This window comes from Halichoerus grypus, chromosome 1, assembly GCF_964656455.1.
Source record: "Halichoerus grypus chromosome 1, mHalGry1.hap1.1, whole genome shotgun sequence".
NCBI lineage: Eukaryota > Metazoa > Chordata > Mammalia > Carnivora > Phocidae > Halichoerus > Halichoerus grypus.
In genome coordinates, this window is record NC_135712.1 from 143,396,718 (window position 1) to 143,420,568 (window position 23,851).

At 43.0% G+C, this 23,851-nt stretch overlaps 1 protein-coding gene across 3 annotated transcripts in view; it reads right to left on the minus strand.

The window, feature by feature from the left end:
• The window catches only part of OSBPL10 (oxysterol binding protein like 10), a 307,935-nt gene that overhangs the window by 76,291 nt on the left and 207,793 nt on the right, over positions 1 to 23,851 (minus strand). For all 3 annotated transcript variants that reach the window (XM_078072736.1, XM_078072739.1, XM_078072733.1), the window contains one exon: positions 3,126 to 3,336. In XM_078072736.1, the coding sequence (XP_077928862.1) occupies positions 3,126 to 3,336 (211 nt within the window). The remainder of the gene's footprint in view (positions 1 to 3,125; positions 3,337 to 23,851) is intronic.

Here is a 23,851-nt window from a genome sequence, read left to right on the forward strand (position 1 = left end):
CCAGTTTGCCACATTTTCTTCTTCCATTAGCTTGAGATTCTGGAATTCCATTTTAACTGCAGGCAAGTATGATGTTTTGGATGCAGGAAGTAATTCAATTGCTTCCCCCAATGTGTGCCAGAGATTGAAAAGAACCTGCACAATGTTTTAAAACTGAAGGGGCTGTTATATGAAATTTTTAGGAGGGTTAAAAGTTAAAAGAAGACAAGAAAACAAAATAACCTTTGTGATGCTTCAAGCACCTTCTATCCTCCAACCTTCAGCCAGGTTCCTTGATAAAAATGGTTAAAAGGAGGGGAGGGGATGGGGAGTGGGTGAAGTAGGTGAAGGGGATGAAGAGGTACAAACTTCCAGTTATAAAATAAATAAGTCACAGGGATGAAAAGTATAGCCCAGGGAATACAGTCAATAATATTATAATACACTTAGGGGCAGTCAGTTGAGCTTCCAACTCTTGGTTTTGGCTCAGGTCATGATCTCAGGGTCATGAGATCAAGCCCTGCATCGAGCTCAGCACTCAGCACAGAGTCTGCTTGAGATTCTCTCTCTCTCTCCCTCTGCCTCTCCTGCTCGTGCTCTCTGTTGCTCTTTCTCAAATAAATAAGTAAATCTTTTTTAAAAATAATATTATAATACACTTACTGGGTGAGCATTTCGTAATGTATATATAATTGCTGAATCACTATGTTGGACCCCTGAAACTAATTTATTACAGGTTAACTATACTTCCGTGAAAAATAAAAATGACCAAAGAAGTGGCAAACAATAGTGATTCACAAGTTTGCTGTCACTGGATGAATAGGTTTTTAATATGAATATAGTAAATATAGTATAAAAACAACAACAAAAGTGACTAAAAGCAAGGGAGGAAGGACAGTCCCATGGGGCAGGGGTGTAGGAAGGGGCAGGGGAGACACAGGAGGTAATGCTGTACACACAGTTTCAGGGATATTGCTTGGTCCTCCCAGATAACTTCCATTTCAACCTGTCATCACATCTGAAATTCTACCTTGAGCTTTGTCCTTCCAAGCTCTTAAAAACACCATTTTTTTCCCAATGAAAATCAGGAAAAAAATTAGAAAGCTGCTAGAAACCAGCCCTGCAGAAAGATGTAAGGGATTCATTTTAGGAATAACAAAATGGTTCAAGTGTATATTTACCAGTGAAACATTCCTGAATGCGCCCATTAGGTTGCAGAGGCTGGCAGTTACGATATTCCGTGGGAGAGATCACGGACGCCTTGAACAGCTCCCCAGTGTAACTCAGAATCTGTGCTCAAGCCCCAACGGGGTCATTGAGACTCAGTCCAGATCTGAAAATATCAAGGAGTCCCATGGGGGGCTGCAACATTAGAGTTTCATTTTTCAAGCTGAGAAGGAAGAGGAAAGATAGAAAAGCAGGTTTGGGCACCTTCACTTTGTGCCTGAATACACACGCACACATCCCCTAGGCTGGATCCTGCACCAAAACCTTTTTCTTTTGTTATGAAGGACACTAAGAGAGTAATTGGCAAAATTTAGTGAGGTCTACAGATTAGGGAATAGGACTGTACTCATGTTCATTTACTGATTTTGACGACTGGGCAGTCATTACATAGGAGACATTATATAAAGGACATTATATATAGTGTCCTTTTTCTTTTTAAGGAAATATATACTGAAGCATATAAGAATAAAGATATAGCATGTCTGCAATTTACTCTGAGGTGGTTAGAAAATTATAATATGCTTAGAGAGACAGAGAGAGAGAGAGAGAGAAGGGAAATGATGAAGCAAATGTCATAAAATGTTATCACTGGGGGAATTTGGAGATGGAGATATGAGAATTTTTCATAGTATTCTTGTAACTCTTCTGGAAGTCTGAAATTCTTAAAATAAGGAGAAAAGTAAAGAAAATAAATACCTGCCAGTGAGACAGTTGTGATGTGAGCAAGACAGCGTCATGGCCCCTGTGAAGGGTCCTCAGAGCCGACTGGTGGTCTGTTCTGGATTAACAAGGAACCCCAGGCAGAGGAAGGCGTCCGCCACACCAGGAAGCACCAGTCTCTGGCCTCAGCTCGGCTACTTGGCTGGGTGGCCTTGGGCGAGTCATTTACCCACTATGAGCCTCAGCATCTCATCTGAATGACGGGCATAATATTATCTAGTCTGTGAAGATTTCAGAAAAAGTGTAGAAAGGCCAAACTCTGGCAGGATCGGAGCTCAGTAAATGAGAGTGGGTAGGACAGAAAGAAACTTCTCTGGAAAACCAACATCCCTCTTAAACTCAGTGCAACAGAGGGCAGAGAGGACTTGAGAAAAGCATGAAATACAGACCGTCACTCATAAGCTAGCTTTGCTTTCATCATCCAAGTTGTCTTGTTTCCTCAATAAGTGAATCCCGGGCAACAAAGCTCAAGGAGGCTTCTGTTGGTCTCTTCATTCTAATCCTTTGTAATTATATACGACATGGCCAACCTCAAGCTAAGTTCACCTTCATCGCTGAATTTAATCTTCTCTAATATCTTTGTATCTGCTTATTAAGTCCTCCTCCAAAAGGATTGAGGCATCTTCAGGGAGTGTATTATTATCTCTAGCTACTTGATAAAGAGCTAGAAATACTCCTGGTATGTATTGAAGAGAAAGGCTCACATAGGTCCAGGAGGAGGCATGCAGGAGCATGCTCCCTGAGCCATGCGAGCAGGACCAAGCACGGGAAGCAATGTGGGAATCCTTCACCACAGTGTGGGGTACATCATGGTGGACGCACATCAAGGCGCAGTTAGAAAAACGGATGGCATGGCAATGTATCTCAGAAACACAGCACGGAGTGCCAAGTCACAAGTGGAATGAGCTATAGAACAAGATGCCAGCAAGCCTGAAAGGAGTTCCAAAGTATTCATGTAAACACATCAGTTAAATCTTTCATGGGATGTTATAGTTCTAATTGGTCAAAGAAAAAGATATCCCAAACTGGGTAGAGAAGGAGGGAGGGATAAATGGAGAAACAGATGGAATAAATGGAGAGACAGGTGGAAGGTGGATATAGTGGATTTAAAGGAGGAAGGCCACAGGGGAGATCCACACAGACACACAGACACGCCCCCCAGCTACTCATGGGCAAACCCGCCCGCCAGGCGGTCTTACCTGAGGCCCCCGGCTTGTGGCCGGGCTGGCCCACGTGCTGCATGCTCTGCTGCAGCAAATGGAGGCACTCCCCGAGGCAGCTGAGGGTGGCAGCGGAGGTAGCTTTCAGGAGGAGCAGATCCTGGTCCAAGGCAGTGAGGGGGCCGGAACCCGGCAGAGACTCGATGGCGTGCACGAGGTTCTTCTGCTGTCCTTCCACCTGGTTCATCATCTACAAAATGGGAAGACAGCAAGGGGGTGAGAGAGGACAGTCCTCCATTCAGTAGGCTGCGGAGCAGCTCTGACACCCGGGGGGCCCGACAAGAGAGGAAAGTGGGGAGAGGAAGCATTACCCCCAGACTATGGGTGGCGCGAGAGTCCACTCAGAGGGTGTTCGGTACACATTAGCGCTTTGACAGTGCAGGCCTGGGTGACATCTAAGTAAATCTCTCCAGAGGCACACAGGTGCAGCTCTGATCACAAGAGCATTTTAGAAGCCCCTGAGTTAAAAGGGCCCATTAGGCCATCTGCATGTATCATTTTACTGATCTTCTGAAGGCAAGTCAATGATATATATGTTAAAGGTAGAAGTCTTTGGGACCGTTATTAAGGTTCTTTCACTCCGAAAGGTTATCGGAGACAGTGGACGAACTGTGGCTTGGCCTCAGAGCGAGGCTAATTCCCTGCTTTTCCTCCAGCCCCAATGCCTAGCTCCTTGGCAGTCTTTTTGAAGCTCAAGAAACAGAAGTGAAATTTCAGGCTGGCATTTGCATGGGTGAGATCACAGTGAAGCCAGCCATGAACCATTCCATTCCACCCTAAAAATGCTAAATCGGCTGTGACTTTAACACCATGTAAGATGCCAGGAGGAAGAGAAAACCCAGAAACTCTAGAGGCAGCCCTGCGCCACAGTTGAAGCTCTGACGGCCCCAAAGAACCATATTCTGTGTCCTGGACTCAATCCATAAGCTGCAGATAAGCCACAGTCCACTCGCATCTTGGAATTGACAAATCAAGGAGAGAGGAAGTCAAGAACTAGAAAAGAACTTGACTGGTTAGCTTGTGAGTTTGATCTCCCTCGTGTTCCACAACTTTCTAAACAAGACCGTGCACATAAAGTGCATGCCTAGCAAACAGTCATTCCGGGAAAGGGGAGGAGGCCAAGCAACCCGCCGAGGTCCCAGGGCTGCTCAGCATCAGAGGCTGCAGCCAACTCTTGGTTTCTAGACTCTGGTCCACTGTTCTTTCAGCTGCCCACACGAAAGCCATCCTTAATTTAAGGCCATAACTATGGCTTTGTCACTGTCTTCCCCAGAAGATCCTTGTTATCCTCACGATGTCACCAGGTGGGAAGAAGCAATAATTCTGTAAGGACCCCTGGACTTGGGCCACAAAACTCATTCCATGCTCAGCCTTATTTTTCTGTTTCTCTTTGAAAACAGATACCTGCTATTTTCTATCATTCTGTGTAGTTATCAGCTTTAAAAAAAAAAAAAAAAAGCTCATCCATTGCAATCCTACTTATCAAAATAGGTGCTGTTACTTCAAAAAGGAATTTTTTAAAATCACTGTTAAGCCTATTGCACCGACATGGCTTGGAGTTGTCACTTCAATGTGCACATTGATCCTTTGGCCATGCAAATTATTTTTTGCAGATTATAAAGGTTATACCTGGTTCTTCTGGCTCCTAAAAAAGTACCTGGGGGCACAACAGGGGCTCAATAAGTATTCATTTCTGCCTTCAGATCTTTGCTTAAAAGTCATCTTCTCAGCAAAGCTTCCTGAGCTACATTAATTAAAACTGTATTTCCAGGGGCGGCTGGCTGGCTTGGTCGGTAGAGCGTGCGACTCTTGATCTCGGGGTGGTGAGTTCGAGCCCCACCTTGGGTGTAGAGATCACTTAAAAAAATAAATCCTTAAAAAAAAAAAACAAACCTGTATCTCCAGCCCAACCCTTGGCACCCACCCCACCCTCCTTACTAATTTTTCTGCATAGCACTTACCACCTTCCAACCTAACTTGTCATTTACTTGTTGTGTTCATTGGGGCTAGTGTGAAAGCAGGGATCCTTATCTGTGCTGTTCACTGATATATCCCAAGTACAGTAAAAATATCTGTGGAATGAATAAATGAATCCCCAGTCTCACTCTTCTCTGAGGTGCAAAGGAACTGATTTTTTGACACAAAGTCTACAGAAATCATTATACTCGATTAGCATAATATGGCTGAAGATTTAGTAAAGGATAATACCTCTATTACCAGTTTAGGTTTACCAAGAAACTGCCAACTGGTTAAATTTAACTTTGCACAAGACAAAATGTTTGTGTGTTCTTTGACAGTTCTATATATAGAACTGACAGAGAGAAGTGGGTCTTGAGCTATTTGTCATAGTCAACATTTCTGTAAATTCCCACCATAGAATCTTGTCTTAGAAACATGAGGTGTTGAAAGGGAAGAAGAAAACATAATGAAGAAACAGGTAATACATTGTTCTTGAGTATTATGGATGATACCATAATGCTTAAGAGAAAAGGTGAGTAAAATCAAGCCATTAACCATATGGGATACACTTGTTTTTAATCAATAAAAAGAACTATATTCCAATTATATAATATAGAATAAATACTTGTTATTTCACAAGCATAAAATATTACGTTAATCTCAGGTAATAAAAACACAGAATTGACTTACAGAATTTTCTACTCCATTACAAGAAAGATGCATGCCCAGAAATGGAATCCACATATCTGCTCTCTGAAAAGTATTCAACGTAATTGAGAGCCTCTCACCAGTGCCAGAGGCAGGATGTCCTGCTTGGGGGTGGGGGTAGGGGAGCACCTGAACCGGCAATGGGGGAGATTTGACAGTTACAATGCTTTGACACTGAGTGGTGGCGGGGGGGGGGGGCATGTTAAATGCCTCACAGGCCAGGGCACAGTCTTCCTAAAACATGTCTCACACTGCTCAAAATGCCAATACCGCCCCATTAAGTAACTCTGTGCTAGAGTTTTATCAATAACCAGGAACCTGATGGATTCCAACATCTTTCTGGGTAAACTGAGCCTAGCACAGGGCTTGACACACAGTAGACATTCCCTAAAGATTCATTTTCTCCCCCTTTTCCATGTGATACAAAACCGAACTACTGCCTTTAATAACACAACTGATGTCATCTTCACTTCGTATTAGTTTCATCAAGCTCCAAAAGAAATTGAAGGAACCCTCAAAGAGATGAAGGATTCCTAGCCTTGGAGCTGTATGTCACAGTTATTACTGCTCTAAAAGTTCTAAGACTGGGAGGCACAGATGAAGAGTCTTCATCAGACTTCGGAATAACACGTTTTAGCTTCTTCCACAACTAATTTTAATTAAGAGCACCTATGAGAAGATGAATATGGCACTGAAAAGCTGTATGCAACAATACCAACAGCAAATCCTTAAAGCATTCTCTCTCCCTTTCAAGGTTCTTTCTTTCTTTCTTTCTTTTTTTAAGTAGGCTCCATGCCCAGTGTGGAACCCAACACGGAGCCCAAGGCGGGGCTTGAACTCATGACCCTGAGATCAAGACCTGAGCTGAGATCAAGAGTTGGATGCTTAACCCACCGAGCCACCCAGGTAGGTGCCCCTCCTTCGAGGTTCCTATGGGCTTAGCAAGAGAAGAGCAAAGCACAAGCATGAACGAGTAGGCTCACCTACTGCTACCAGCCTTTGAAAAAGTTGAACCACTTACTTTATTTTTTTTTTTTAAAGATTTTATTTATTTATTTGAGAGAGAGAATGAGATAGAGAAAGCATGAGAGGGGGGAGGGTCAGAGGGAGAAGCAGACTCCCTGCTGAGCAGGGAGCCTGATGTGGGACTCGATCCCGGGACTCCAGGATCATGACCTGAGCCGAAGGCAGTCGCTTAACCAACTGAGCCACCCAGGCGCCCCCGAACCACTTACTTTAATTATGTGAATTTCACATCCGAGCCTTTAACACTTTTTTCTGAAGAACATCAACATCAATCACTTGTGGTCTTTAAGAACAAAATGCCCAAGTTTCATTTCTTCCTGGCATTCCAGAATCAGGGGCATCACCATCTTATAGCACAGGTGGTACAAAATGGGACCCCAAATGAAATTTCAGAGATCCACCCCTGAAAATGTCAACTCTGAGGTTATAAAATCAACAATATGTAGGTCACGTTAAACTTCACAGATAAGCAAATGTCACAGGGAGGGAAAAAAAAAAACCCTATGGCCCATTTTTCATAGTACAAATAATGAATGGTGTATGTACTACAAAATCAAATCACAGGAGTGAATGCTAATAAAACCAGTGGCAGCAGATTTTATTGCTTTATTTCAATAAAGCTGTGTAAAAGGAGATTTCAAAAAGGAGTAAGTAAGGCTAGCAAAGAAAGTCTCTTCTAAAATAGGCTCAGGAGGCCATCACGGGGGAGGAATTTATGTGCATCCTAGGAACCATGAACTTTTTGCCAGTTGCAAGCCCTCAGCCTGGACTTAACTCTCTCTTCATGATGAGACCTGAATCACTGGCGTTCTTCACTTTGAAAGGAGCCAATGGATTTGACAAGTTTCAACCCTTCATCTGTATACTAACCCAAGCAATCCCAGTTAACCTAGCTTCAATCCCTGTTTTGCTTAGAGGATCTGAAAGAGAACAGCACGTCATTCCTCTGCCTTTATAACTCCCTTGCAACAAGAATCAGGTTTCTACCTGAACTGTTTCCCACAGTTGCAATTCTCATTGCCCAAATAAATGCCCATTGGCTTACATTTTTCATGAATTCTTTCTTGGTCAACAACTGAAACCATGATAAAGAGACTAAAACCTAACGTCATCCAGCTCAACGAGCTCAGATCTGGCTAAGGAGAGACCTGAAGGGGGAAGCAGGGGCCCAGGGGCTTCCTGTGTCTGATTGTTTCAGACTTCTCAGAGCTGCAAACCTCGGAGCAGATTTTGAGAGACACCTGAAAGGTCCAGTCCCTCACAGGCCAGATATCAATGAATACCAGTTCGTCCACTAGTAATCAAAGGATCAGCATCAGGCACCTCCTGACATGGACTCCTTATCCTCAAGTTACTGGGGCAGCTTGCCTGGTTGGCAGGGCCTCCTGGGCTCACAGATTCCTGGCACCTTCAGTAGCTCCATCGGTCAGGCTTCAGGTAGACCGAACCACGTGATGCCAGCATCACGGTGGCCTTGGTTTAGCACTTCCAGAAGCTCCTTTAAGTCTCCCCTCTGGGTCCGGGGTCAGTCCTTGGCTGACTTAGGCACTTCACTTGGCCAAAGTCCTCAGCTAAGCTTAAAAGCCGTGCTTCAAGGATCTTTAGAAGCAATACACACACACACACACACACACACACACACACACCCCTTACTGCCTCCCTTAACACAGATTTACTATTCCGCTGCCCTCATTAGCATTACTTTAATACTCCAAGAGCCTGCCACCCCCAGAATGGTTTGACAGCTCTTTAAAGCAACTTCCTGAAATATCCATCAACTCTGTAATGGAAACCATCAACAATTTGTACCCTACAATCCTTTGAATGCCTTGCCTCAAAATCCTTGCCTAGTTGTTTACACCAATCCTGAACTGTTGGATCTTGATCTGTACCTAACCCTAATCAAGCCCCTGTATTGTAAACCGAACTTCAAATTCTCAAATTCGGAATTTGCTCTCCCCCCTCGGAGACATGGACAAGGCCCCAGTGGTAAGTAATAAAGCCATTTTGCCTGATCAACAGACTGTGCTGTTGATATTTGGAGAGTTGGCATTCCAGTCTCCAAAGACTTCCTCCAAATTCCCAAGTGTTGGAGCACAGGAAGTCTTCGCTTCATACCTGAACAATCTCTTCTTCTTGCTGACTTTCCTACCTGACATCCAACCTTCCACCTGTCCTCCCTGAGCTGTGTCTCTTGTTCCCTCTTGGCACAGCACCTACCTGGAATGATAATCTACCAAGAGTCTCCTTTATTAGGGCAGGGTTCTGGGCCCTCCTGGGACACCGCTATACATCCAAACACAGTCCTAAATACCTTATGGACTCCCCCAACTCTCTCAAGTCTTATTATGTGAGCAGAGAGAGAAAACCTCATCTAGTGGACAGATCTTACCAAATCTACATCTCCCAGTAGGGTTACCAAATCTACATCTCCCAGTAGAGAGCAGACAGTGGCCATAAGGGACAAAGATGAGTGGGAGGAAATAGGGTCCATCTCCCAAGGTGGGAGGCTGCTTGCCACACAATGAGGTTACAAATAAAGAAGAAAGTTTAAAAACACAGGACGAGAATGGAGACACCGAGATAAGGAACCTAATGCTCTATAATATAAACCAAAGGAAACAAAAAAAAGGGGGGGGGGGGGAGAAGAAAATATCTCCAAAAAATTGACCTTTATGTCTTTGATGGTCTTACTGCAGGGGTCAGCAAACTTCTGTAAAAGGCCAGACGATCAATATTTAAGGGGTTTTGAGCCATCGGGTCTCTATGGCGACCACTCAACTCGGTCACGAGGGCTTGAAAGCAGTCAGAGCACAGGTACACAGAGGAGTGTGACCAGTTGCTCCCATAAAACCAACATCTGACACCTCTCAGTTTTGACATCAGATAATTATTTTTCTCCTTCAAGTTGTGATTTTACTGGTTCTTGGTATGATGGGATTTTCTACTGTACCCTGGACATTCTGGCTATATCACATTTGGAGATTTTAGGTCTGATTTGAATTTCTTTTCTTAGCGGGATACCAAATTTATTATGTTTAGCACACAGGCCCCTAGCCTACTTTTATGGCCTGTGGTTTCAATAACGACCTACTTTCAGAGCCCCTGGGGTGCTATCTTGATCTGCTTGGTTTATCTCCTGCCTCAAGGGCCTCCACTGGCCCCTGCTGGGGCTGAGAGGACAGAAGGAGGCTCCCCAGTGCTGGTGCCTCCAGGGAAGAGAGAGCATCTTCAGCTTTCTCCACAAGTGCTTGTCTACGCAGCATCCCCCCTTGCCCTCAGCTCTGGGTGGTGGAGGGGAGAATCCGGCTTAAAGTCATTGTTATGGCCTCGGACATAAAAGTCTGCTTTCTTTTTAAAGGTATGTTAAGTGCAGACATCCTATTTCTACGTCCAAGTTGAAGACTGCTTCATAAGCAGATCTAACTGGCCAAATGGAAGGTTGCTGAGCACTATCCATTCATCTTCTTGGTAACAGAAGCAAGTATTCCTTTTAGAAAATTGACAGAGAAGCATTCATCATTTCTAGATTTTTGCCTACTTTCTAGATGCATACCCACTTTGCTTTGGGCTTCCTGGTGTCAATATGGAGGGTGACCATCACTAAATAACGGAAGCTATGGCTCCAGATTTCTCCATCCACTCCATCCCTGGGAGGCAGGACAGGCTAATGGCATTTTTATCCTCAACACTTTGACACCTGGCCTTTATCTATGAGATGAGGGGGATAGAAACCAAAGACAAGAGTGGTTGTAAGACCAATCCAGAGATGAAGGTGATCCAAAGTCTGTTCTGGTCGCTCCATAGCCTCAGTAGGTGATTGCTATCAAGAAGTTTCGGTGCTGCTCATAAATGAGCCCATGCTGGCAAGAGCAGAAGGCAAAGGCAAAATTCTGAAATGTGCACACACTCACTCAAAAAAACACACTTCCTGAAGATGTGGGAGGAGTCTGCTTTATTTTAAGAGGGGGGAGGGGATGAGGGAGGAGGCAGAGAGAGACTCCTAAGCAGGCTCCATGCCCAGTGCAGAGCCTGACATGGGGCTCAATCTCAGGACCTGAGATCATGACTGGAGCCGAAATCAAGAGTCGGATACTTAACCAACTGAGCCACCCAGGTGCCCCGAGTCTGCTCTATTTCTTAAAAACAGATTCCTTTCTGTCCTATCTTCACCTTTGGCTTTTCTACAACTATTTCCTCACCTGCCCCAATAATAACTCCACACTGTACACATATGAAATGCAAATTTTATCTTGACTGATTCTTTAAAAAGCAAACCAATCCTGCCATGTTCAAGAAATCGGAGATAACAGCATTCACAGCCAAAGAAATCTCAGGGTTCTGTTGGTCCCTCGCTTTCATTTGCCCAGTGGGAAATCTCCAGTCACAGGGGCCAGGTGTCCTGGCTGAGGTCACCTGTCACGGCAGTCCCCACACTCCAGTGCCCTCTACACTAGAGGACATGATCCTGTGTACTTCCTCCTTTTCCTTTCTCAGATTCTGGAAGTAAAATACTACCTCCTGCCTCAGAAAACAACTATGACAAATTCTCTTCCGTGGTTTCTTCCTTACTCCACCCTTTTTCGCCATCTGGAAACAACTTGGGTTTTTTTGTTATTTTGTTTTGTTTTGTTTTGTTTCCTGATTGCAAAAGGCTGGCTCACTCCATCACCATCCCAACAAAATTAGTCAATGAAAATAGTTACAGAGAAGGAAGTAAAAATTACCTGCAATCCCACTTCCTAGAAATAAAAAAGCAATGTTAACATTCTGGTATTATTCTGACTCTTCTAACTTATGCGCACACACACGTTATTTTATTTTAAAAGGCTCATCCCTTATAAACAATTGTGTAACTTTTTATCCCATAGAATGCATCACCTGTAATACCTGGGATTGACTTCAAAATAATCCAGGTTTTTGGGGGGTGGGTGGGGAGAAGTAAGGATGAAACAATATTGGCTTTGGGGTGCTGAAGCTATTGATGAGGACATGGAGGTTCAATATTACCTTCGCTGATGCTTTATGTTTGAGATTTCTCCTATTGTCATGTTTTTTTTAAATAGGGGGAAAATACGTTTTTGTTTTTTTTTTTTATGTTATGTTAGTCACCATACAATACATCATTAGTTTTTGATGTGGTGTGTTCTTATGGGTTGAATTGTGTCTTCCCCCACCCCAAATCCATATGATGATGTCCTAACCCCCAGTGCCTCAAATGTCACCTTATCTGGAGACTGGCTCTTTACAGAGGAAATTCAAGTTAAAATGAGGTCATCAGAGCGAACTGTAATCCACTGCTGAACCCAGATAAAGGAGTCCTCACTCTCCCTGGAGACAAGGTTGGCCTCCCCGGCACATAAACAGGGCTTCTGAGTAGCTCAGAGTAGCTCTGCAGGCGACTCCCTACTCCGTCCGCTTTGTTTTCCCTGAAAACATCTTTCCTCCCCTTTTTTTTTTCTTGTACAGAAGTAATACTTATCACAGAAAAAATAATCAAAAGAAACAATACCATAACACATCCAAAACCAGAGAAAACATATGTTAAAATCTTGGCATGTATACTTACATCCTTTTTATGCATGCATCCGTGAATTTTACTTTCTATGAAAATGGTTGCACATCATAATACTGCCTGGAACCCTTTTTATTCCATATACCATGTCAATAAATTTTTGAGAGAGAGAGAGAGAGAGCACAAGCAGGGGGAGAGGCAGAGGGAGAAGCAGACTCCCCACTTAGCAAGGAACCCAATGCGGAACTCGATCCCAGGACCCTGAGATCATGACCTGAGCCGAAGGCAGATGCTCAACTGACTGAGCCACCCAGGCGCAATAAATTTTGACAATACTATTTAAAAGACTGCAGACTAATCCATCGCACAAACGTGGCACAAATTATTCCCCAACTCCCTGCTGCTGGACATTATGAAGAGACCATTTCTTCTCTGTGACAAATTATAATTCAACAAACTTCTCTAAGGCTAAATCTCAGCATAAATTTATAATGATTTTCTTAAAATAAACTCCTAGAAGAGGAATTGCTGGATTTAACAGTACTCAACATTAATTTTAAATTTTTAATAAATACCGCCGGCTCACCCTTGAAAAAAACCGTATAAGTTTGTATTCCCTCAGCAGTATGAGAGCTGTCCTCCTTCTCCCTCTCTACAATCTTTTTCTCTTGACCAATTTCATCGACAACCCTCCCCCACCCCACCCCCCCTCAAAAACCAGTATCTCATTGTTTTAATTCATTGTACATGTCCCTCTATCACGTGAGGTAAAGAAAGATGAAGAAGTTTCCATATCCAGCAACAAATAGTAAATAAGCCCTCAAGAGCTACTACACGTTACTACACAGTATGGTGAATATAGACAAGAATATGGTACTATAATCATCAAACTTGTTGATAGACTAGAACTTAATTATTCCAACCATTAAAAAGAAAGGATAATTACATAATGTGATAGAGGTGCTAAATATCGTTACAACGGCAATCATATTACAATACAGAAATGTATGAAATTAACATGTTGTATATCTTATGTTTACACAATGTTATATGTCAAGTACATTCGATAAAAAAGAAGTTTCCCTCTCCAGTAAAGAAAATTTAAGCAAGTAACAGTAATGGAAGTCCAGAGAGTGTCCCCTTCTTCAGGGTGGAAGCAGCAATGAGGATGGCAGGGTGGTCCCCACGTGGGAGGGAAAGCTCAAGGAAAGGGAGCAGAAGGACTACTGGGGAATCATGTGGATCCAGAAAGCTCTGGAAGACACCAAATTTCTCTCCTAAAAGGTCCCAGGCACAATGGAACAATGGGAAACCATTACAGAGGGCCCCAAACCCTCACAGTGCCAGAGAGAGTTAACTGCTTAAACCTTGTCCAACTGCTTCGTTATTCCGTCCCCAGAACCCACCAGACAAGAGAAGGGCATCTGTCCCCCTTCCCCGAGCCGGCCCAAGGCCCTGCATCTGAACTGATCCCAACACTGAAGCTGAAGAGTAAAGCAGAAAGGTGTCCTTTGCTTTCCCCACATTTCCCCTTCTCTTCTCATGCTCTTCCTTGACCCCGGTATAAAAGTCACAGTAACAGCCCCATCGTGGATAAGAGAAGCAGGGCCATTTCAAATCAGGGGGAAGGAGAGCTCTACAGTGTACAAAAATGCTTTCACACTCATAATCTCCTATCCTCCCAGCTCTGCCCTGGCCACAGGAGCAGAGCTGGTTATTGGGATTCTCCTTTTACACAACGCAGGGGCCCAAGTCATAATCCATAGAAGCGCAGAGGTCATGACTAAAGTCCAGTGTCCTGGAACCAAACTTCTCTGCCCTCTGCCTCCTTCCCAGGGGACATGAGAACACCACTGCGCATGTGCATGCACATGCACAGGGTCTGATGCCCAGCCAGCACAGATTTCTACCTAAAAGGGAGTAGATGCTTGGGGAGCAAGCTGGCTGATCCACAGGCCAACTCACCATGAACTGAACAAGAATAGGTTAGACCACAAGCTCTGGGTAAAATCCCCATGGGGAAAAAAAAAATGTGATCCATAAACAGAAACTGTAAAATCAAGGTAAGGATTTGTCCTGCAAAAGGCGTGGAAGCTTCACTCAAGTGTTTAAGTTCCTCTTAGATGTTCCCAAATCAGAAACTACTCAACATAAGTCACATAAAAGGTGGAAACTAAAAGGCGGTTTTATTGAGGTCTTCAGAAGTCTGGTTGATCTGCCAGTTCTCAGCGAACGCTAGCCAGTATGTTAGTTTTTTATCTCTTGGAGAATGTAACTTCACAAACCAAAGATCAGCAAGTATGAAATTAAACCATTTTCTTGAAATTAAACCATTTTCTTGAGCCCACTTTATCTTTGTTCACTCATATTCCACATACGCGGCTCAGCCTTTCTCAAAGAACTTCTAAGTGTCTGGATATTTAATCTCCATTTTGGGAAATTCTTTTATTTTGCAGAGAGAGAAGGCTGTTTTTAAGAATTCCTAAAGAAAACAGGCCAATAGACATCTATAGTCTAACTTCAGCTTGGTAGCACAGATTTATCTCAAACCAAGCCTTGTTGGCTCTACCTATTAAATGCCTGCTACTTTCTTTCACAACTTAATTATTGTTTTTAGTTCAAATATCTATCCAGAGTAGCAGACAAGGATATAACAACTCAGTTCTCTTTTCCAGCCAAAATTAATTTCACTAGTGCCAATTATTTTCAGGAAAGAAATGCATCTCCAAAGGGCACTTAAAAAGGGGGGGAAAATTGGACAAGAACTTTATGCCTCCAGGCAAATCCTTTATAGCATTTGAGCCTTGGCAAATGAAACTCTGGAGAGACAAATGCATTTATCAGGAATCTGCTTCATTAATCTGACAAGGAAAATTATGTTAAGGGATAAGCCACCAGTAATTAATATTTATTGTAGCTCCACTGAGTAAAAGATACTGCAGTCACCATTTTACAGAAGAGAGAACACAATTCCTGCATGCAAACTGCTTACAATGTAATCCTCAAGGTGCTCAAATAGGAGATTGAATAATGATATAGAATACACTGCACTTTACAAAAGAGCGAACCACCCCTTGCAGATGTGTGCATTGGAAACTGCTTTCCAGTGATGGAATGAACTGGCATGGATCCATCCCCACTCTTCCTCACTTCCTCATGACTCTGATGTACACTTTTCAAGAAAGTTAAGTGTAAGAGTGTGTAAAGCATGGTCACTATTCATATAAACAAATGCACAAAAAGAACTTATTAAATTATAGTTAGTTCCATAATGTCTAACTCCAGGACCCAGCCTACTGACTGAATCAATCCATTCATCCACCGCCATATTGTAGGATGGGACCACAGGACCTTATTCACGGGAGATGCCTGACAAATGTATGTTGGGTAGATGAGTAGAGAGAAGAAGGGAGGAAGGAAAAGAGAAGGCAAGAGAAAGGAAGGGGGAATGAAGGAAGGGAGATGAGGGAGAAAGATGGCAGAAGAGGAAAGAAGGGAAGAACGAAGAGAGAAGAAGGACAGAGCTCCAAGGTTCCAAGAAGTTTTAATAAGCTGGCATCGTTCTCCAGCAAATCCAAAAAAACCTTTCCAATGGCCCAAGTCTGGTGTTACTACTTCCACTCGAAGAATAATGGATATTCTCCCTTTTGTCATAAGACCTTGGAACTTTAGCCTTAATTGTGAGTCTCCTCCAGTACCAATCTCCCAGAGGTAATAGGACATTTTAACTGCACATTAGACATCTCTGGGCACACAACAGTCCCAAGTTCCTTTAAGTCTCTAAAATAATCTGTATGATACTGGAAAAACAAGGCCCTACCTGAATGGGTTCCCAGCTCAACTTCCAAGCAGTCCATGGAATGCCTTTCTCCTGGTTAATTCTTACTCTTTCTTCAGACCTCACCTTATAGGTTGCTTTCACCAGGTAGCTTTCCACCATCTCCCCAAAAGGTCATGGTTGCCATCACCCACAGAACCCATCATGGTTGTAGTTAAGTCATGTGTTATGTTATCCATTGGTTAATCTGTCCCACCCTTATCAGGCTCTGAGCTACATGAGGATGAGGACCTTGTCTCTCAATCTCTCTCTCTCTTTTTTTTAAAGAGGGGGATAAGGAGAGAGAGAGAACCTTAAGCAGGCTCCACCCCTAGCTTGGTGCCTGACATAGGGCTCCATCTCAGCACCCTGATCATGACTTGAGCTAAAAGCAAGAGTCGGACACTTAACGGACTGAGCCACCCAGGCACCCTAAGGACCTTGTCTCTTTTATTCACTGTTGTTTTCCTAGCACCTAGGATAGGGCCTGGCAAACTGTAGACAAAAAATATTAGTTAAAAAAGAGTAAATGAGGGCGCCTGGGTGGCTCAGTTGGTTAGGCGACTGCCTTCGGCTCAGGTCATGATCCTGGAGTCCCTGGATCGAGTCCCGCATCGGGCTCCCTGCTCGGCAGGGAGTCTGCTTCTCCCTCTGACCCTCCCCCCTCTCATGTGCTTGCTCTCTCTCATTCTCTCTCTCTCAAATAAATAAATAAAAAATCTTTAAAAAAAAAAAAAAAGAGTAAATGAATATATGAAAAAAAGCACCGAGACATCTCCTTAGGAACTGACAATTTTCTCCACTTCCTGGCATGAAAGAAGATATGAAGACCTGAATGCTACTAAGAGATGCATCCAGATGAACAAACATACCCAAATTACAACTAAATGTCAACCACTGGGCCTTTAAAAATTGACAAGTGAAAGTAGTACAATACCAGCTCTGAACGGGTTGATTTTTTTCTTCTTATATCAAGACAGAGAACTTCAGTAATTACAGGACAAGGTTTCATACTTTTCCTGCATTTCTCCCCAGGTCTAGTTGATCACCATCAAAGAGTGTTCAGTAGTAAAGAACAGAAATCCACCCATGCTAGTTCAAGAAGGGGATCTGTTGCATGGATATAGGAAGGGGCTACCCAGAATCTACTAGAAAGGGCTGCTCCCTCTGCCCTTCAGAGATATCCTAGTCTCTTATCTCTATAGTCTCTGGCTTTCCCACCTTCTCACTTTCTCTCCTCTTGCTCAATTGAAAACTTCCCCAACCTGTCCAAATCCCAGCAGAGCCATGGCGGAGCCAAATCTATCCAATTTCATAGGTCTGGCTTCCTTTCTCTCTAAATTCAGAGTTGAGAGAAAGTGAATGTGATTGGCTGGCCATAGATCAGATGCCTAGGCTGGTCCAGTCAGCCGACACCTGACCTACCCCTTCACTATGTGGGCTCCTCCTCACCACTTCTCTTGTAATATTTAACCCAATCTAGGATTGTGACATTCATGAGATATAAGGATGTACACTATTTGCAAATATTTTTAAAACTCACTTTACAAGAAAATTCATATATCCAATGGGACATCAGTCAACGCCTTCCTCTGTAAAAACTTGTCAAATAATGAGGCATTTCCCTAAACTTAATGCTGGTATGACATGAACACCAAAGTTACACAGCTTCCTGACAGTGGGTTCTAGATGTATACTAACTTCTTAAAAATGCTTATGATAAACATCCAGCTCCAAATAAGGCCAGACTATCCCACCTCTTTTAGTGATAGTACTGATGAGGTAGGAAATGTTGGGGTTCGGAGCTGACGGCCAAGAAAGAATTCTTGAGACATCTTTGGTGCAAAAAGGTGGTTTTATTAAAGCACAGGGACAGGACCTGTGGGCAGAAAGAGATGTTGCCCTGGGGTTGTAATGGGTGACTGATTATATACTCTCAAGTTGAGAGGGGGATAGGGACAGCACAAGCCTCCAAGGTGTTTTGCGAACAAGGTTTCCAGGATCCTGACGGGTTAGCTATTGTTAGGAAAAGGTCATTTATTACTGTTTAGTAAAAACTCAGTCTTGAGACCCTTCAGATGTATATCAGTGGACCATATGCTTGGAGGGTGATTGCTGACATGTATCTTTCAAGGTAGAGATAAAGGAATTTTCCAAAGGAATTTTTATACGTTAAAGAAGACTTCCAGGATCCTGGGGTGTTGGTATAATATTAAGCGAACACTGCCTTTTGCCCTTAGCAAAAGTATTACCATGGAGGCAGCTGAGCTCCCAGAGGAAGGTCCCTCTGCCTGCTTCAAGGACTGGTCAGCGGGCTCTAAGTAGTAAGGGAATTTAATTGTTCTTCTGCCTTTGTTTCCCACATCATTACCACGTAATAATGCAAAGCCCACCCGTCTAAAAGGAGTTTAAGAAGAGACAAGGGCTCAATCCACAGTCCTCTCTCAGTTTACACCTTTTCTGATGATTTCCGAAGTCTGGAAAACAACCCAGTTAGCTGTGTTACCTCTTTTCTCATATCAGGTTCACGGGTCTAACACATCTATTAACTTTGTGGAAATGGATTTTGCTACATTAGCCAACTCTCCCTCAAGAGCCCTCTGGAGTTTTCCCTATGCAGCTATGATTAAAACAGTTCTCTTTGTCACAGAAATTTTTCTCTTCCCATGACCATCACCAAACTGGAGACATAAAAAGAAAATGTCTGGTCCTGACAATGCCCTGGAAAGTATAGGATCCCAAAACAGAATTATGTGTGATTCTCACAAAAGGTGGTTTGTATACCTTGTCCCTACCTTCTCATGAACACAGTACCCACTTGGGCAACTTGGCCCCTCTTGACCTTCTCTCAGGTGACATCTTGCCTAGAAATCCTTTCCTCCTCATCCTTCACTGTCAAAATCCTACTAGGTTTACAGTGCCTGGATCAAGGCAGTGCCTCTCCATGAAGCGTGCATTTCCCCACGGAGAAGTTACCAGTCACTACACCCCCAATCTTTCCAAAGCCCTCTCATGAGCACCTGCCTTTCTTCCTTGAAGTTCTTGAGGTGTGGGGGACAGCCCCAAGTTCCCTGCACCTAGCTAGTATAGAGAGATGTTGATTAAGTTTTCAATGATCCACTAAATGCATCCTTCAGGCTTTGGGCCATTGCTTCAAGTTTTCAGGTTTGTTTTCTTCCGGTGAAAATGTTCTATATTTCAGTTGTTCTATTTGTGGCAGAGCTAGGGCTGCCTAATTTTGGCTAATCTGAACATTTACAGAAGGAAAATGCATTTTTCTCCTTCCGTCCAGAAAATACTTAGAAATGACTATCTCCCTTTAGACTTAACTGGGTACTGTTAATTCACCATCTTTAAACTAACCTTTTAGAAAATGTGTAATATTAAGCTCCTCTTCCTGATACCTTCTCAGGATTCCCCACTGTAAAATAAACACATGCTGTAATTCCTTCCATAACTAAAATGTAAATACGTATTTCACTCTTGGGATAAATTGGGTTTATTTTCATGTAAATTTAGTAGCAATAAAAGGTAATGCTCAGCATGAGGAAATGCTGTTCGCTGGCTCCCTCAGAAGATTCTGACTATCTATGTTACCTTCCACCCCACCCCAACGCTTCGAAAACCAAAAAATAATATCTTCTTCAAAATGCAATTCCTTTAGTAGGAAAAAAAAAGAAAAAATTTTAAATATTACTTCAAACCAAAAAATATGCTAGATTTTAATAGACATGTATTTATTTTAGGAACGATTTCCTCAGCTTGCCCATTGGGTAGATATTCTCTTAAAGGCTCTACAGCTCTGAAAAGCCTGGTTAGGCTGAAGAACAATGACCATTTTTACCCACTCCATTGCTGCCCCCTGCTGACAAAAGGATGGACACCTTTGCCAGACACTGTCCTCTCCTGGGACAAGGGCAGCTATAGACACATTCGCGAACTGGCCTAACGGGTATCAAACCCAATGGAGAATAAGAAAGGGCAAATAGATATGGTTCCCTAAAGGCAAACAATGAATCATGGAACACTACATCAAAAACTAATGATGTAATGTATGTGACTAACATAACATAATAAAATTAAATTTAAAAAAATTTTTAAAAAGAATGAATAGAAGAGACAAAGCATTTACATATGAAATCATCCAAAAGCAGTATAAAATTATACTGTTAAAGTTATAGAGTAATGGCTGTCCAGACTGACAGGATTTTGGGAAGGGTGAGACCAATGAAGACAGAGGCCCCATATATGTTAGTGGTTCCCAACCTTTATACCACTAAGGAGCCCTACCTTAGTCAGCACGGACTTCTTGCTTTCAATAATTTGTCAACATAATAAAACCAAAGTACCCAGCAAACATTCATCTAATTCCAGACAAAAGCAAAGAAACATAGATAACTGCTTGACTGCAGTCCGGTATTTTTAAAGGGTGAAAACAGCTCATCGACCCCCTAAGAGAGAAGGTTCTAGAATCTGATGAGACCAAAGACAAGAGAAATGGAGATAAAATTAAATTTCCTTATACCTTATAGCCCACTGATAAATACCTGAGAAACACAAGAGTGTGACATTCCTCAAGGAGCTCGATGGCCCCTTTAATGCTGATGTTTGGCTAGAGACTAAAAGCAACCTTAGCTTGACAAGAGCCAGACCTCCAGCATTCTGTAAGTCTTCTTTAACATATGGAAATCCCTTTAGAGACTGCCTTTATCTCTACCCCCCCTCCAACTTAAAAGTTTATAATCAATGTCTCCTCACAATCCCAGTGCAGTTCTTTCTGCCCAGGGGTCCTTTCCCCGTGTAATAAAATCACCTTTTTGCACCAAAAACATCTCAAGAACTTTCTTGACCATTCACTCAGCAGCCCCACATCAGAATCCATGAACCCTAAGATTCTTTCTTTTTTTTTTTTTTAAGATTTTATTTATTTATTTGAGAGAGGGAATGAGATAGAGCATGAGAAGGGGGAGGGTCAGAGGGAGAAGCAGACTCCCTGCTGAGCAGGGAGCCCGATGCGGGACTCGATCCCAGGACTCCAGGATCATGACCTGAGCCGAAGGCAGTGGCTTAACCAACTGAGCCACCCAGGCACCCCCTAAGATTCTTTCTTAATGGGCTTCTCAGGAGGTCTGAGAACACCCACAAAATGTATTCACTGACAGGGTATGTGCCTGGGAGGATTTTCCTCAGAGTAAAGAGTCATTGGCTTTCATTAGCTTCTCAAAGGGGCTGTGGCCAATAATAAATTAATCAATAAACAAAATTAAGATCTCTAGGCCTAGGGATGCCAGGCTAGGTAGGAACTCCTGGCACAGATGAGGAGAAAGGATGCAGAGAGCACCTCTGGGGGAGACGCCATGTTCGCCCATTCCTGTCCTGAGATGTCCCCGTGAAAGTTTCACCCGAAGAACAAATATCTCCTCTTCTTCTCTGTATGAACTCCACAATACTTTACCACCACATGTCATGTCCCATTAACAGTTTTAAAGACAAAGAAAAGGCAACTCCAACAGGCCATAATCCTTAACCATTTATCCTGTGTGGGCAGTTCTCCTTGACAAACAAGTCAGTGTCTATTTGCAAAGCCGGTTTGTGAAACAGATGTTTTTTTGTCCCACACTTGCTATGTTACAATCCATAACAACTGATCAGCTAAAGTACCTGCATGCACTAATCTGAGCTTGGCTTCATGGAAAATTAATACAAAAAGAAAAAGTGGAGAGCATGTACAATTTCCTAGTGAATCGGCTTATTAGTGGGGGGAGCATCTTCTCCACTCCCCCCCCACCTCCCCAACTTGGAGGAGCAGCAGAGTTCAGGGTCTGAGTGCTCAGGCTCAGGACCAAGAAGCATAACCTTGGGCATGTTGTTCAATATTTCTGGACCTCGGGCGCCTGGGTGGCTCAGTTGGTTAAGCGACTGCCTTCGGCTCAGGTCATGATCCTGGAGTCCCGGGATCGAGTCCCGCGTTGGGCTCCCTGCTCAGCAGGGAGTCTGCTTCTCTCTCTGACCCTCCCCCCTCTCATGCTCTCTCTATCTCATTCTCTCTCTCAAATAAATAAATAAAATCTAAAAAAAAAAAAAAAAAAAAAAAAAACAAAATATTTCTGGACCTCGATGTCCTTATCTGTAAAATGGGACTCCTAATAGTGCTTATTGCATAGGCATGTTGTGAGGAATGAATTAGACAATCATTGTGAACCACTTGGAAATGGTCCTAATACACAGCAAGTGTCACGTAAGTGTTTGCAGCTGCTGGGGTTCCCCCTACGGCCACTACCACCATAATTATTATGGCGAAGATTAAATAAGACTATGTATAAAGAATTTAAAATAGTGACAGGCATGTTGGAAATGCTCAATAAACATGAACCATGGTGATGATGAACACCAGGGGAAAAGTGAGCAGATAGGAACAGATAGGGAATTTCTATCCTGTTATTCTAGCCGGGCATCATAACACCAGTGTATTTAAGAAACAATATAGCCCATGGAAACCATATTACACTTTTCTTGTGGAATCATTTGCCTTCTCTGTTGTAAAAAGCAAATCGTTGATTTATTGATTTATTTTTTTAATTTTTTAAGTAGGCTCCATGCCCAACATGGGGCTGAAACTGATGATCCCAAGATCAAGAGTTGCATGCTCCACTGAGCCAGCCAGGTGTCCCAACTGATTTATCTATTTTTAAAAATAACTTCACCAAATCAATTGTGGTTGATTCTCCTTATTCACAGTACTCAGGTTCCACAGTCACCATGAAAACACTGAACTCACAAATATTGAACGATCACTCTTAAGGGAAATACAAGGGGATGTTCCTGTGAGCCTCGAGCGACATTTTCATCAACGAAATACCATTTGCGTTATAAAGGTCTGTTTGCCAGAAGCTAGCGTCATTAGCATTGAAAACTGGCTTTTCCATATCATCCTTCTCCTGTATAACACTTAGGAGGTATAGCAAATTCTTGTTATTCATAGTAATTATGTTCTATAAAGTCACCATGAACAGTGAATTAGCAAATACTGAACCAACTAGTCAGTCGTGTGTGTGTGTGTGTGTGTGTGTGTGTGTGTGTAACAACACTCCAGCAGGTCTTAAGGGTTAACTCGCTTCAAGTTAACACTCCTTACTTGCTGACCTAAGGCCCTAGGTCTGTAACAGAACTAATTTACTTTGAGATTTGCAGACGATTGGCCTTGAGAAGTGAAGAACCAGAACCTTCCCATGCCCCAGAGGCCAGCAAGTCTGTTTGAAGCCATCTCAGCTTTCTGATCAGTCCACCAATTTTTTTTTTAGCAAAATATTCTTTTTTAGGTTACACTAATGATTTTACTAACCTCCCTTTGTGTATCTGTAGACCTTGCCCTGCTTTCCAGAAAGAAGGGAGTACTCGGGCACATCAGGACACAAGAACAGGACCCCCACGCACAATCCCAGCACTGAAAATGTTTCTAGCTGGCCTCAGATCTGCATGTGATCAAGAAATGCTACAGGCCACTGCCCGCTCTTTGCCGATTAACTACCCTAAGCCCCTTTAAGCCCCCCTGGGCCAGGCAGAAACCTCGGAGTGGGCTTTTGGACAAGAGTCTACCTTCTCCTTGGGTTGCCAGCCTCCTAAATAAAGCTCAGATTCCTTTCCAATCAAAACTTGTCTCTTGAGCGATGATCCTTCCTG